Here is a 16319-nt window from a genome sequence, read left to right on the forward strand (position 1 = left end):
TACTTTTTATTTTACAAATGATCCTTTCTAAAATAGAAATAAGAACATACAGACATACACAACAATTCACCGTTTAAAGTGCAGTTCAGCTGAGAATACTGGAGTACTTTTACTGCTGATACTTGGTTGTATAAGGTGGGAATAATGACAAGGAAAAAAATATTTGAGAAACAATTGGAATATTTTAGAATGAATAAGCTGCTGATACTTTAACTCAATGAAGTTGAGAATACTTTGAATATTTTGAGGGACAGTTTGAATATTTCGAGAGAAAGAGTTAGAATATGTGGCCGGGTTGGTTCAGTGGTAGAGCAGGCGCCCATATACTGAAAGGTTTATGGTCTCCCCCCTCTCTCTCCCCTTTCTCACCTAGCTGTCCTGTCAAAATAAAGGCGGAAAAGCCCCAAATAATAAACTTAGAAAGAAGAGTTATAATATTACTAGAAAAAGTTGTAATATTGCGAGACAAGGTTGGAATATTTTGAGGGAAAATTAATGGAATAGCTGCGGATACTTTCCCTCCATGAATACTTTGTGTGGGTCAGCAGAGGGCGCCGTGGAGCTGCAGCTTTCACTCCGTGTGTGTGTGTGTGTGTGTGTGTGTGTGTGTGTGTGTGTGTGTGTGTGTGTGATGCTGTAGAGATGATGGAGGAGTGGAGGAGGAGGAGGCTGCTTCTTCTCGGCTCCGGACACAAAAACACATTCAGGTGAGAAAAAAAAACTAAGAAAGACAGTGACCGAAGCGACGGGATGCTGCAGAGAAAGGGTGTGTATGTGTGTGTGTGTGTGTGTGTGTGTGTGTGTGTGTGTGTGTGTGTGTGTGTGTGTGTGTGTGTGTGTGTGTGTGTGTGTGTGAGACAGCCACAGAGAGGATGAATGGCTGTCCGGTCTGTAGAATCTCCTCAGAAAAATCAATCGATCCGATGTGATTGTGTTTAATTCAAAATAAAAGCCTCGGTAACGGCAGATTGACGGTAGATGCTCGGTAGAAAAGGCCCCACGGTAAACGAAGGGGAGGATGATGAGGCGTTCAGGTGCTCGTTACAGGGTGGGAATGCACAGCTCCGCCTCCGCCTGTCTGATCATAAATAAAGGAAACCTGCCAGCGTCCGCTCTGTATTTTCAAAATAAAAACAACAATTTAGCCAACTTTACAATGGCAACTATTTGAAATGCTATAAAAAAATCCCCAAAGTAGCTTAACTCCACCAGTCAGATGAGTTCTCCCTTCTAAAGTAGAGACACTTCAGGCAAAAACATATTTTTATTTATTAGTTAAGATTAGAGAAAAGATTTGGGGCTCCTGGGTAACTCGCCCGGTACAGCGAGGCTCGGTCCTCGTTGCAGCAGCTGCAGGTTCAATTCTGTTTTAGCCGAAAATTATGATTTTCTTTTCTTTTGATAAATTGTGCTAAACTGTGCAGTGCCATTTACAGTGAACTAGACTCAACAGACAATTAGTGTTAACTGATCTTGATGCGTGGCACATCGTCATAGCCTTTTGACAATCAGCTGATTGAGGCTGTGATTGCATCTGCTGGTCATTCAGTTTGGAGCCTTTTGGGTTGAAGCCATACGGCTGCTTCGAGGACCGCTCAGAACAGTTACGTGACTGTGAGTCAAAGTTGTTTTTTTGTTATTATCTTTTATTTTTGCTCTGCTGTCAATGCTTGTATACCATCTGGTCAGGACAGTTCATTATTTTTGTGGAAGAGATGAAAACATATCAAATTGAAGTTTGAGCGATAAAGAAAAATAAAAGTGAAAACAGTGTCGCCTTGTCTTGTTTTAAGCGTGTCGACCGAAGGACAAGAGGGATCAAGAACGTTGTCAGAAAGTTGCTCCCATAAATTCTGACCTGCGGCCCTTTGCCGCATGTCTATCTCCCTCTCTCTCCCCTTTCATCTCTAAGCTGTCTATCAAATAAAGGCTTAAAAGTCCCCAAAATGGTCTTAAATAATAATAATAAAAAGATTATAGAAAAGGTCTTGGTTTGGATGAGACATGAGCACCCGTTTCCTGGGAGAAAGTCTTGTGTTATGTTCAACGTTTATTTCCTGATGTTTCACCGACTGAGAACATAACTGGCAGATTAACTGATGATGAAAATAAATTGCAGCCTTAAAATAAATGACTCAGAAATCAGAAATATTCAGTGAAGAAGAAACATTTGGAATCTTGAGATGTGAACAGATGTAAAGTGATTCCTGATGAAAGAAAAACACAGGGAAACATATATATATATATATATATATATACATAGATTTTTTATGGCCACTTTTTGCAGCTTTTTCATGGTTTTTGTCACTATTTCGCTGCTTTTGTCCCTTTTGTTTGCCATTTTTGTCACTTTTTGTATTTAAAAGCCGACAACCAATCAATGAATCTTTGCAGCTCGAGTCACAAAAACGTCCTTTTACGGCATTTCATCAGAGCGAGTTTTATTTTGAAAGCCGTTGGCCGGATGTTGTGGTTGTGCCGGGAGACGGCGGTTTGACGCCGCTGGATGCGGAGCTGCAGTGCGGACAAACAGGCTGGAGCCGGAGAACCTGACACCCACAGACCGCCTATGACAGCCGGCCCGGCTCAGCCTCTCTCTCGCGGGGATCAGGACCTGCTTTTATCCCGGGTTAAAGACTCCCGGATGCGGCCGTAAACGCGCAGGATCAGTCCGCATCCTTGCATCCTCGCATCCTCGCCTCCTCCCATCTTCCCATCCTCCCATCCTCCGCCTCAGGCCCGGAGGGGGGACCAGCACCCCGGACAGCACCCCTCCGGACTCTGCTTTTTGTTTCTTTCCGGACTCGGCGCGTCGCGGTGCTGCAGCACCGGAGGGCGGCGCCGGTTCGGTTTGATTTGGGGGTCGCTGTTAGAGGAGGAGTAGCCCAGGCTACATGGTGGTTTTTTGATTTAGTCCTGCGGGAGTGTGAGGCCCAAACCCCGGCCAACCTTCAGAGGAACGGTGGGTTTTCTGGACCAGGGCGTTTTGTGCCGAAATAAAATCCCAGATGAAGATTCCCAAAAGGCGGAAAAGGAGCGGACGGTGCGCCAGGTAGGCCTGATCCGGACCAGGTCTGGCCCGGAATACAAAGATCAGTGTGTGTGTGTGTGTGTGTGTGTGTGTGTGTGTGTGTGTGTGTGTGTGTGTGTGTGTGTGTGTGTGTGTCCCGCAGTGATAAAGCGTTACAAGGGAACTAAATGTATCGGTCCGTACCGAAGGATGTTTGTGATGTTTTTGTGGCCTACCGATGGTCTTTTAGGACTGATCCGGGTTGTGTCTCTGTTCTGATCTTTAATTCATAACTCGGGTCAGTCCGGGCCAGATTTATTGATCAGCGGGATGGGATGTTGCGCAAGCGCACAGTGCACCCATGACTGTGCACTGCAGAGAGGAAAAGATTCAGTATGGGTGATGCAGAGAGAGAAAGAGAAGGAGGGAGGGAGGGGTGTTAGAGCGGAAGTGTGTCACTGAAACATTCATTCATTTATTTTATTGTTACAAAAATAAATCACCCCTTTGTTGCCAGATCAGAACAGCAAACATATGACATAAGAAAGGTTAGATATGTGGATTTACAGTCTGAGGTACGGAAAAACATTTGTGCCAAAAAAATGTGGATTTTTACAGTCTGAGGTACGGAAAAACATTCGTGCCAAAATCACAGTTTATAACAAACATTAGAAAATGTAACAATCCACTCAACTCACGATTTGATTCACGGTGTTCCACGGTTTTACGGTGATTTGATTTTGTCTGGAGCTGCAGACAAATGTGTGAAAAATATTCCTTAAAGGTACACTGTGTAGCGTTTTAAGTATTTTATTAGCTAAAATCAATGTCTCCATTCATAAATATGTCCTCATTGGTGTAAAATGACCTCTGCCAATGATCTGACTTCTCCTCGTAAGCCAAGAATTTCTTATCTGTATTGACATTGGACGGGCAAGTCCAAGGAGGCTTCCATGTTGTTCCGCCATTTTGAAAAATTATAATCACTGAGAAGGGACATTTATATAAAGCACTAGCCTAGCAGTCTAGCTAATGCATGACGCGTTTTCGTTCACAGCCAGCGTCACGTGACTGAAACCAGCTGAAACGGAGGAGGAGGTCAGCGAGAGGCGCTTGTCACAACGTGACATAACGGCTAGCGTAGCTGCAACACGCATGTGAAAAAGCGAGGTGCTGGAGAGCACTATTCGTGTGAATGCAAAATACAATTTTCACCGCTACATGGGAGAAATTCCTACACAGTGGACCTTTAATTTCTGTAAACTGTTGCAAATCAACAGATGTGTTCTCTTATCAAAAGTGACACTGAAAAGATTTTTTTTTTTATTTTCGTAGCAATTTGAAATTTTAAATCAAATCAAATAAATGAAATGTCTCAAAAAAGAAACATGTTACATCTTTTCACATTCTTTTGTTTTTTTTGGATTGTGGCACAAATAGTTTTTCGCTTAGCCTGAATTACACAAAAAAAAGATTATAAAATAATTTAGAGTAAAATATTTAAAGATAAACAGTCAAACTACAATGCTTATTACTTTATTACTTTTTCTCACTAATATGGCGGCAGAGTTCGACGTAGCTTGCATTTAATATGTAACTTCTGGGTGTTTTATAAGTCTGTTTTTGGATTTTGCTGATATGAAAGTGTTCTGTGCTTATTCTTATCCTCTATTTTTCCATCTGATGTTAGATTCACCAAAACACTTTCAGTTGGAACTCGCTTATGTGTGAGAGTTTGAACTGGTTACCTGGACAGATTGGTTTCTCTTTGACCGAAATAATGAACATTTTCTTCTCTCTGATAGGGCCGTGTGTACAATCAAATTTTAATTAGGGATGCACCGAATCCAGATTTTTGGGGTTGGGCTGAATCCTGAACCCCCTGGTTGAGATTGTGCTGCCTCCTCCTCCCATCCTCAGTCCATGAACCCAGTAAACTCATGAATGAAGTAAACAGGGACTGTCCTTCCTTTGCTGTACCTGAAGTTGCTGCATTCTGGCTGCTGTCTGGAGATTCCTTCATGAACAACTCGTATTCTTCCAGATGTTTCAGACCAGATGTTGTAACAGCGGCCATGTTGTGTATAGTTTAGGGTCCTCGCCACCACCAGACCAATCAGCATTGAACAGATTGAACATGTAGCTGGACTTGAATGGCCTTCTTTAGACTGAAAGTACTACCAAACAACAACTTTTTCTGCTCACCAGATCCATGTCCAATTTCTCACAGCCTACTGCTTTGAACGCTCCACCTACGTAAACACCTTCCCGTAATCAACGGCGCCGTCACTACGGAGACCAGCGTGGAGTGACAGCGTAGGGTTCGATTCCCTGGGAAAAATTCTAAGGTTTGGCAGAAACCCAACCCCGTCAGCCCAATCTGAAGCCCATTTCTGGATTCGGTGCATCCCTGGTTTTAATCACGGTTTCAGCTTACAAAAACGATTATTTTGCTCGTTACGTTTTACAAGTAAACTCTTATTTTGTCTTTTGTTCTGAACGGTCGGAGTGTCCTCCAAACCACACGGTGATATGGTTTGTTTGTTCCTCTAACCGTAATACGACCCACAGCAGCGTTTCATAAATCAACACACTCTCACTCCCAGCGCGTCAAAAAGTGACGCTTGGTCAGATGATTTTGCCGTTTGTTATTGTCGCAAAAAGTCTCCTTTAGCGTCACTTTTGGACGCTCTGGGTCGGGATGCACGTTTAGCTGACACGCAGCACAAGAACGGTAGGGCTGCACAATCGGAGGAAAATGTCAAATTGCAATTATTTTGACTGATGTTGCGATTGCGATATGATTCACTATTGGAGGGAATGATCAATTGTTTTGATCATCATTCTCATTTTCATTGAAATACAAATGAAAATGTACTGTAGTCATGTAGTGTGATCTGTACCAAACAAAGATGTCTTCTTTAGTCTGTAGGATACAAACTGTAGGCCTGGAACATCTCTGCAGCACCACAATACTTTATTTTAGAACGGTTTGACACATATTTTGCCTTTAACAAATATTGCATTGGATATTGCACTAGTCCATATTGCGATTCCAATAAAATTGCGATTAATTGTGCAGCCCTAAAGAACGGGACAGTTAGGTTTAGCAAAAGTAGGCGGGTGGGGTTACAAAATGTACGTTTCAGTGACAAGAACTGGACACAAATGGGAGACGAACCCCCGGTCTCTTGGGTGAAAGTTGTGCAAGGCGTGGGACATCACGAGGATTTTGCAGCAATTATTCGAGAAAAAGTCAAAATTCACAACGTTTCGCTTCCGGGATTGCTCCGTTGCCGCCGGAAATATTGCCGGATGTCCCTGATTTAGGACGGATGTGCGTCCACTTCCTCTGTCGCTGTGAGGACTATGGTTAATATATATATAATACGGTTAATATAATATAATATAATATAATATAATATGGTGCTCCTCTGATCTCTGCAGGGTAAATCCAGACATCTGTCCAATCTGAGTTTTCTGTTCCACGACTAAAACTACTTTTGAACGTCTACATGTTCCACCAAAACCAGTTCTTTCCTGAGACTATTTAGCAGAGGCACCGTGGCTCCGTCCGGAGCTTAGCCCCCCCACGACGATTGTGATTGGTTTAAAGAAATGCCAATAAACCAGAGCATGTTTTACTACCATCCAGAAATGCTGTGTGTGCACTAGCCAGACCTTCCTCCGCAGCGCTGTGGAGGAGGAAGGTCTGGACGTGCGAGACTCTTGGTTGATCCAGATAAGGGTCCAGAAGCGCCGGAGTAAGTGTGGATGGCAGGCGGGAACTCAGCAGAAGTTATGGGTTTTAAAACAACACGTATGCTACTAGTTATTATATATGTAGTTATTCCAGCAATGTTTGAAAAAAGTGTTTTGGTGAACGTGGCTTCACGTGGAAAAAAAAAAAGTTTGATGAAACCAGTTGAAATCGGATGATATTCTGTGGATCTGAAGCTGTTTCTCTCTAACCCGCTGTATGAAGGCTTCTATGCTCCGCCCCCCATTTGTGATGTTACTGTTTGAGCCTACGTGTGCAGGACAACGCCTCCTTTTCCTCCTTCTTCTTCTCCTTCTCCTTCTTCTTCTTCTTCTCCCTGTGTTAACTGTGCATTCTGTTTTGGCTTGTAGGCTAACACAGGAACAGGAAGGGTTTTGTCCCACTCAGGATTTGTTGTAAGCCGTCAGGTTTTCCGGGAGCTCAGAACTATGGTGAGCTCGGACCGACTTCGGCAGGTTTAAAACTGGAATGATGCAAAAAAATAAACGGCTTCTGGCAGAGCACCCCTCCCTCTTCCCCCCTCCCCTCAGGCTACATTTTACATCGCTACGTTTTGGTTTTTTAAGCATTTGAGTTTTGAGCCCAAAGTGGTCTCCGCAAGTGTTTTTATCTTCGGTAGAAGAACTAATCTCTGTTTAAACTAACACGCCCCAAACCTCATATCTCATCTACATCCTGGTATCCTGGACATAAACAGGAGGCAGCGTGGAGACTCCGCCCCCTGCTGGTAGTTGCCATGGTAACGTTAGTAGCTTTAAGTCTCAGAGAACGAGACGTCGTGAGCGATGAGACCCAATCAGGACGGAGAAACGTTGGCGTCAGTGTCGGCATCGCCAAAGGTCTCTGTTTGGAGCCGTCAGAACGGGTCAGAAGAGTTTCCAAATGTCTCCGGTTTAGGGGCTCGGAAACGCCAGAGCAGGGGGAATGAGAGGGAGAAACACCAGAGCAGGGGGAATGAGAGGGAGAAACACCAGAGCAGGGGGAATGAGAGGGAGAAACACCAGAGCAGGGGGAATGAGAGGGGGAACACCAGAGCAGGGGGGAATGAGAGGGAGAAACACCAGAGCAGGGGAATGAGGGGGGAACACCAGAGCAGGGGAATGAGAGGGGAAACACCAGAGCAGGGGGAATGAGAGGGGGGAACACCAGAGCAGGGGGAATGAGAGGGGGAAACACCAGAGCAGGGGGAATGAGAGGGGAAAACGTAGCAGAAGATATTTCTTTTTTAAACCAAAACGTAGCGGTGTAAATGTAGCCTTAGTAGGCTAACAGGAAGTGGTAGATCTGTCGGTGAAGAAGAAGAGAAACCTAAGCTTAAAGTTGAACATTCAGATACTACAGAAGGTTTCGAGAAAGTGTCTGTCAGGATGTTTCACTCTGCTGCCGAGACGCTGCTGGACCTCACAGTTTCTCTCCGTTACACTCCAGTCATTTATCCATGTCACTTGATGAGAAGTCCCGCCCCTTCCTGTGACCACCACAGGACTTTATTTCGGAAAACATCTGTCCGGTAGTGAACGTGGAGAGACGAGTAATGTTTGGATCCCGTTTGAACTGAGCCATGAATTACACATCTGATCTGATCGGTTTGTGAGTTTAAAAGATGATTTATCAAGTGAAGAAAGTCTCAGTTTGTCGTTCTATGACAAACTGAGACTTTCTTCACTCGCTAAAGTATCTCTTAAACTGACAAACATGAGATGTGTAATTCATGGCTCCATTCAAACAGGATCTAAACATCATTTGTCTCTCCCTCTTTACTACGGGACACACTTTTTACGAAATAAAGTCCCGTGGTGGACACAGGAAGCGGGCGTTCTCTTTCTTCAGAGAAACTCTGTGGTCCCGCCCCTCTGCAGTGATTGGGCGGCTCAGCGGTGTGTTGAGGCGTGCAGCACGTTTCACTCCATCTCCAGTGTTGCGGTGGATCACTGCAGGTGCAGAGAAGCCGTTGTCGAGATACGATGGGAGTCCCTACGTGATGGGAGAATGGCCGCCATCTTGGACAGCTAGCTACGGCAACGCCACTTGGACAAACCAAATAGTTACCACGGAAAGGTCCATATATATATATGTATATATATATATATATATATATATATATATACATATATATGGACCTTGTGTTTTCCATGGGTCAAGTTTGTCCCGTTTTCAATGTTTTTTTATATCAGAAATATGAGTTTCTTTCAACCAAATTGCCCGAAAACAACGTACAAAATTGTTTCAAAATAGTCTCCTGACTAAACTGTCATCTGATCTTAACGATTAGGCAAAATAATTCATAATTTCTGCTTTTTTATACTCAGAATTTAGTATAATGTCATACAAATTAGTTTGTTGACCATGAATAAAAAATTACGTTAAACGGGGATAGCCCACCTATTGTCTTCCCATTGACCATGAACTTTCCGGGTCAAAATTTAAAATGTTTTTTTAAAACTTTTTTTGGTGCTTTTGACTCTTTCTCTAAACATTTTTGTCACTTTTTGTCAAGGTCTACATATGTAGGTCTAGACCTATATATATGATTTTCCTTTTATTTTTTTATGGACATTTGGCAGTTGTTTAGCCGCCGATCGGTGACTGTGAGCTGGCTACAGAAACTGCCAGATAACGGCACTCTTGGCGGCGTGGCGGTTGAGTTTAGCCCCGAAAATGTCAGCGTCATTTCGCCACGACAGTTTAGTTCAGACACTGAAACGACAAGTTAAGTTTAGGGAAAAAGACGGCTGTTTGGGTTGAAAAACTCCCGAGGAACGAACACACGTTTCCTGGGTGAAAGTATTTAGTTTTTTGGCACTTTTTGTCCGAGTGGTGTCGCCGTAGCTAGCTGTCAAAGACGGCAGGCAGGACGGCGTTCTGCTCGCTGCGTTAGAGGATTCGCCTCGTGTCTCGACAGCCTCCTCCCCTCTTTGTCCCAGTCCGTCCAGTCCTGTGCGGGGCGCTGGTCTGACTGGAAACCCAGCGGACACTCTCCATGATATCTCTGAAGTCCGCCTGAGCTCTGCATGCACTGACGGCGGCCCGTGGCATTTTGCATGCAGAACAGAACAGCATGGTTTGGGGACTGACATGCATTACTATGAATTTGAAATCCACCCCCCCACCCACGAATCCACTGAAACCTGACGACCATTTACGGCAGACGTGTTGCGTCAGAGCAGAGTCAAACAGCCGAGCACTGACGGGACAGCGGCCGGGAGAGTTGGTGATCCACTAAGGGGCTTTCCCGCCATTATGAGGTTTAGGTGCAGCACCTGGGCTGTTTTGGGCTGCCGGATGAATGTTACTAAAAGACCTTCCTAAGATCTAATGATTGTAGTTGGATTTTTATTTTAGCTTTAAGTTTTTGAGTGTTATGTGATCTGCTCTAGCTTTTCCAACGTTTTAGACACAGATATGGTGACAATAATGGTGAAAAATGACACAACACAACTACATAGAGACAAAATTCCACAATGAGACACAAAAGGTATGTGTACATTGCATTTTTTTACACCACTACATTGCATTTCTTTACATGACTACATAGAGACCCCATTGGGGTACCGGAAACTTTTGGCCATCAAACACTTTATTTCTTGCATTCTGGTGAATTTCCTGCATTGATTTATGGTGCAAATGTCTTTATTTATGTAAAGGAAACTATTATTCTCCTGTATTGTTCAAAACTTTCTGCATCTTCAAAACATCATCACATGTTTTGGGATGTTTTGTCCAGGAATCATGTCCGTCTCAAGAACTAATATGTTAGAGAAGGAGAGTTTAAAGTGTTAAAGCCAGAAGCTCCAAAGTTTGAATCTACATAACAGACATTGACATGTGGAGATATGCTGCTTCTAAACGCGCTAAAAGACCTGATTATTTACATGGAGTCTGGTGTAGTTTGGTGATGGTGATTTCGGGGCTGCTTCATGTTAAACTAAAAGGATCTTACTCTTTAACTAAAAGGTCTATCTCTGTAGGGATCCATCCCATAATGTTGTCAGACATTTAGATTAACAATCTGAGTCTGTCAGCGGCAACAACAGAACTTTTAGTGGACGCTAACTGATGCTGATCATTTGTCCTGTAGGGTTACGTTGCAGCTTGTTTCTTGCTTAATACTGGACCAATTTTAAAGATTGTTGTTACCATCAGTCACTTAGACACAAAAAGATAGGAAAATAGTGTCCGGGTTGAAAAAAGCAAACTGAATTACCCTTAATTTCCTTCGGGATAAATAAAGTATCTCTATCTATCTAAACAGAAGAGGCCCCAGAATGGAGCCTTGGGGAACATTAGTCCTGTAGGGTTACATTGGAGCTTGTTTCTTTAGTAGAAATAGTGGAGTAGAAGTAGAAAGTGGCACAAAAAGAAAAGACTAAAGTAAAGTACAAGTACCTCAACATTTGGACTGAAGTACAGTACTGGAGTAAATGTCCTGAGTTACATTCCACCCCCTGATTGATTGATTGATTGCTCCGCTGCTGGTTGTTAACAGTTTCCTGTTGTGATCTCCGATAATCCGTTGGAGTCGGGATGAGTGCAGAGTGTCCGGCTGCTTCCTCTCTGCACACATGATATTTGCTCCAGTTTCTGCAAATACCATCACCCCCCCATCCCCCAACCCCCTCACCGGCCTGTAGCCTGATCCAGCTGCAGAATGGCTTCTAATGGCCGCCAGCAATCTCTGATAATAATGCCTGTTTTGAGAGTGAAACCGCGGTCTCACGAGCCTCCCAGTAAGCGACACGTTAGAGCGTTTCCTGTCCTGACGTTATTACTTCTTCTCCCCTCTCTGTTCCTGCAGATAAATGGCTCTTTTAAGCTGGGAGCTGCTCGTGTTCTGTCTGGCTGGCAGATGCAGTGCCTAGTCCCCGGCCTCCAGGACAACGCCAACATGAACGGGACGTCGGAGCAGGCCGACATCCTGCCGCCAAACTGCATGGTCAAGGACCGATGGAAAGTGGTGAGTCTTGAAAACAAGTGAGAGACAACAGTAGAAAGTAGTATGAAAAGAGACACAACAGTTTTTTTGGTGTTTAGGTAGAGACATGACTTAGTGAGCCAGTCATCAATGTGAACCATAGCAGATGTAAGTGTGGATGATATCTCTTGATAGTTTTTAGCATGTGTAAAAATTACAGCATCATCTGCATACATCTGGACATCAACATTTTTACATGCCTCTGGTAAATCATTTATATACAGCGTAAACAGGATTGGACCAAGTATGGAGCCTTGAGGGAACCCTACTGGACATTCACACAGTGGGGACTTTGAATCATTAATACAAACACATTGCATTCTGCTGGACAGATATGATTTTATCCAGTTGAGAGCTTGCTCAGAAAAATTAAAATATGTTAATTTAGATAAAAGAACTTTGTGATTAACAGTATCAAAAGCTCGCTTTAGGTCTAAGAAGACAGCACCAACATAAGAACTCTTATCCAAATATCCTTTAACCTTTTCCAAAAACAAACAATTAGCTGTTTCTGTCGAATGATTGGCCCTGAACCCAAATTGCATTGGGTGGAGTGAATTACTGCTTTTATTGAGATGTTGAATCAGTAATTTACCCAACTATTTTTCAGCTATTTTAGAGACAACAGGCAAAATACTGGCCGATAATTTGCCATATGTATGTAGAGAGACAGCAGTAGAGAGTAGTATGTAGAGAGACAGCAGTAGAGAGTAGTATGTAGAGAGACAACATTAGAGAGTAGTATGTAGAGAGACAGCAGTAGAGAGTAGTATGTAGAGAGACAGCAGTAGAGAGTAGTATGTAGAGAGACAACAGTAGAGAGTAGTATGTAGAGAGACAACAGTAGAGAGTAGTATGTAGAGAGACAGCAGTAGAGTGTAGTATGTAGAGAGACAACATTAGAGAGTAGTATGTAGAGAGACAACAGTAGATAGTAGTATGTAGCGAGACAGCAGTAGATAGTAGTATGTAGAGAGACAGCAGTAGAGAGTAGTATTTAGAGAGACAACTGTAGAGAGTAGTATGTGGAGAGACAACAGTAGAGAGTAATATGTAGAGAGACAGTGCTTGTGTTTGGTGTTTTAAATCTTTCTTGTGGCAGAGATAGAGGCAGTGATGTTTCCTGTTTCCTTTACGGGACTCTCTCACCACCTCAAAACACAGTCTGATCCACGTGCACATGACTGGCCACCGCACCAGGACACGGGGTTGACTCTCCCCCCTAAACCTTTCACCACAGGCTGCATTCTTTGAGTTTTATTCCTATGCGTATTACACAGCACATTCCTCTTTGATTTTACATTGACATTTTGCATTCATTTCCCTCAAAACCTTGCTCTCCCACTGCTAAAGTTGAGTTGGTCTCCCTTCCCCTTCTCTTCATTTTCTTCCTCCTTTTTATAAACTTCCTTCATCTCCTTTTGTCCTTTTTCTCAGTTCTGTTTGTCCTTTCTTTTCCCCTCCTTCCCTTCTTTCGTGTTCCCCTTTTCATGTTTTCATCCCTTCTCTCTCTTTGTTGGTTTATGATCGCCGGCTGAATCTGAACTGTGTGATATTATGGTTATAATATAATATATACAATATATAAGTGTGCGTGTTGAAGCCGGACGGTTCAGTGGTTCAGTGGACACTAAATTGATCAGTGAAGTGCAAACGGCCCGCAGGCTCCACGCTGCGATCTGACTGGCTCAGACAGGAGCTGCATTATATAACTTCTACTTTCAGAAACCAAAGGAAGCTCAAAGGCCCCTGAGGAAAGTTATACACATTTATTATTTTACACGTCTGAGCCGTTTAACGCACACTATGCTTGTTACACACACAGGGACGGGCAGCAGCACACACACATGCAAGAGATTAAAAATAAAAATATTACAATGTGAAATAGTAGTATGAGGATGACAGTTTCTTCTCTGAAAAATCTCTCCTTCCTGCTCAGCAAATCCTCCATCATAACAGCAATGCTCCAAGGTCCAAACGCACCTGGCTTTTAAAGGGAATGGGAGATGATCTCTGATTGGTTGATTGCATGTTACGCCCAAAACACACCTCTGATTAATGAAGACACTAAGAACAACCCTTTAGGACCAGGCGCCCGGCGCACAGAGCCTTTTAAAAAAAAGAAAAAACAGTTTACGGCATAATGCGTCGTACTGAAATTTGTGAATTCCATAAAATAATAAACCTTTCTCATTACAAACAATAACAGAAGATGGAAATCATTTCAAAAACGTGTTAGCTATCTATGATTGTTCGATTGCTAACGTTAGCTCAAAGCGCCATTCCAGTGACAGCCTTTGTTGTGTTAGATTGCTAACTTGTAGCCAGCAGTGAACAAACTTCGTTATGTAGGTCAGTTTTTATTGTTTTGACATTACAGAAGTCTCTCATTAGCATCTTGTAGGCTACTTGTCGCAAAGTGACGCATGCGCGACTCACATCTGCACTCGACTCACATTGGGCAGTGACAACGCAGTGCACTCAGATCGTTAAAACACGGCCCATGGAATAACTGTGGAGAGAGAGTCTCTTCACTCACCAGGAGAACCAGGGTTACCTTGTAACCGAACGTTATCGCCATACTCATCAACGTTATCGCAGATTTCGTCCTCCTATGGTGCAGCCCTATTAGCTAACACCGGTTTGTGTCACAGCTGAAGAAGATCGGCGGCGGCGGGTTCGGGGAGATCTACGAGGCCTTGGACCTGCTGACGCGGGAGAACGTGGCGCTGAAGGTGGAGTCAGCCCAGCAGCCCAAACAGGTGCTGAAGATGGAGGTGGCGGTGCTGAAGAAGCTGCAGGGTGAGACACATTTAAACAGCGCTGGAATGTAACTCATTCTTAAGTAAACTAGCCGACAATGTAACGGCCTACAAGTCCAGCTGAGATGATTAGACCATTAATCACACAACTGGTCGGACACCAAAGACAATCTCTTTCTTTATTGCTGGTTGTAGCCATACCTAAACTTCACACACTGGTGTTTTAAAGGAAGCTGTTACAGGCATCCAGGAATATTTTTTAAGGTGTGATTAACCCGTCTGCTCTTTCCTTTTTTCCTTCCCAGGTAAAAATCACGTCTGTAAGTTCATTGGCTGCGGGAGAAATGACAAATTCAACTACGTGGTCATGCAGCTTCAGGTGAGTCTACATGGGCCTACGAAGGTTTTTATTGTGAAAGGATATAAAAAATACACACTGGACAGACACAGATAATGTTGTTAGCATTCAACAACTCCAGCTGGCATGAGGGTTTAAGCGAGACGGAGGGGAAAACAAGCGGCGCCACAATATGCAACCAAGGGCCGAAACGCTAACAACGTGCCTGTAGTTAACTTAAAGATTTAGGCATGTCATGCCAAAGTGGCAAAATAAAATTTAAATGCATAATTATTTTTTATAGTCCTAACATGAAATGTTTTTCTAAGCTTGGGCTACTGTTGTTGACTTGCAATAGTTGTTCATTTTCAAATTTAACTTTTTAAGATTTATAAGTATTTTAACAAATGTTTATCATGTGAAGCACTTTGTGACTTTGTCTGTAAAAGGTGCTATATCAAAGAAACCTATTATTATTATTATATTATTATTATTTGTCGATGCCTACTTGTTCACTTCCACCGGGGTTTCTGTCCGTGTCGTTGCAGGGGCGTAACCTGGCGGACCTGCGGAGGAGTCAGCCCAGAGGGACCTTCACCATGAGCACCACCCTGCGGCTCGGGAAGCAGATCCTGGAGTCCATCGAAGCCATCCACTCAGTGGGCTTCCTGCACCGAGACATCAAACCGGTACGATGGGAACCAGATCTCCTTTAATGGTCCACTGATGTTTCAGCTTTTGATTGGCAGGTAGTCTGACATTGCAGGTCTGGCTACACCGCAGATACATCCTGGAATAGGACAGAAAAACGCTCTGTGTTGTTTGCATTTCTTTAAACCAATCACAATCGTCTTAGGCGGTGCTAAGCTCTGCAATCTGTGCTGCCTGCACAATGCGATATGCGCATAAATAAGTAGTAGAAAACGTGACGGTTTCCCTACACTATTTGTATCAGTTGATGGCCAGGCGGCACAACTGGCGGCATATTTTTGTAGGCTAAGTTTTATGTTATTCATTATGCAGTCAACAGCGGGTCTGTTTTATAAAGATATTTAAATGAGGTGCTTATTATCACATATCGGAGTCCATGTACTACGCCTTGGCGACATTGTTATTTTTGTAACATGTAGTGTGGGGATGTTGTGATTTAAGTTTTTAAATGTAGCTTGGGCTATGCATTACAAGGTGTTTACGCAGTTGCCAATCCAAAATTATAAAGGAGTTATTACATATTACATCAACATTCACCATTTTGGTTCCATGTGGAATTTCTTTCTGTCACTGCAGACCTTCAGTTTCCTCCACACTCCCCTTTGCGAGCGCTGTAAAATTAATGAAATTCCCGCGGTGCAAAGGTGCGCAAGCATGGAAGAGATTGTGCAGTGTCGTAAACAGGATTATCATCTGCGTATGCGCAAACATCTTGCGCATGCCCATAACCAGGCATGTGCGTACCC

General features: G+C 43.4%; 1 protein-coding gene across 1 annotated transcript in view; it reads left to right on the forward strand.

The window, feature by feature from the left end:
• Positions 1-3024: 3024 nt before the first annotated feature.
• Positions 3025-16319, forward strand: part of ttbk1a (tau tubulin kinase 1a) — a 36972-nt gene continuing 23677 nt past the window's right edge. The window contains exons 1-5 of the mRNA XM_028599546.1: positions 3025-3052; positions 11587-11745; positions 14418-14565; positions 14831-14904; positions 15411-15551. Of these exons, the coding sequence (XP_028455347.1) occupies positions 11638-11745; positions 14418-14565; positions 14831-14904; positions 15411-15551 (471 nt within the window). The 5' untranslated portion in view covers positions 3025-3052; positions 11587-11637. The remainder of the gene's footprint in view (positions 3053-11586; positions 11746-14417; positions 14566-14830; positions 14905-15410; positions 15552-16319) is intronic.

The sequence above is a fragment of the Perca flavescens genome, chromosome 2, assembly GCF_004354835.1.
Source record: "Perca flavescens isolate YP-PL-M2 chromosome 2, PFLA_1.0, whole genome shotgun sequence".
Classification (NCBI taxonomy): Eukaryota; Metazoa; Chordata; class Actinopteri; order Perciformes; family Percidae; genus Perca; species Perca flavescens.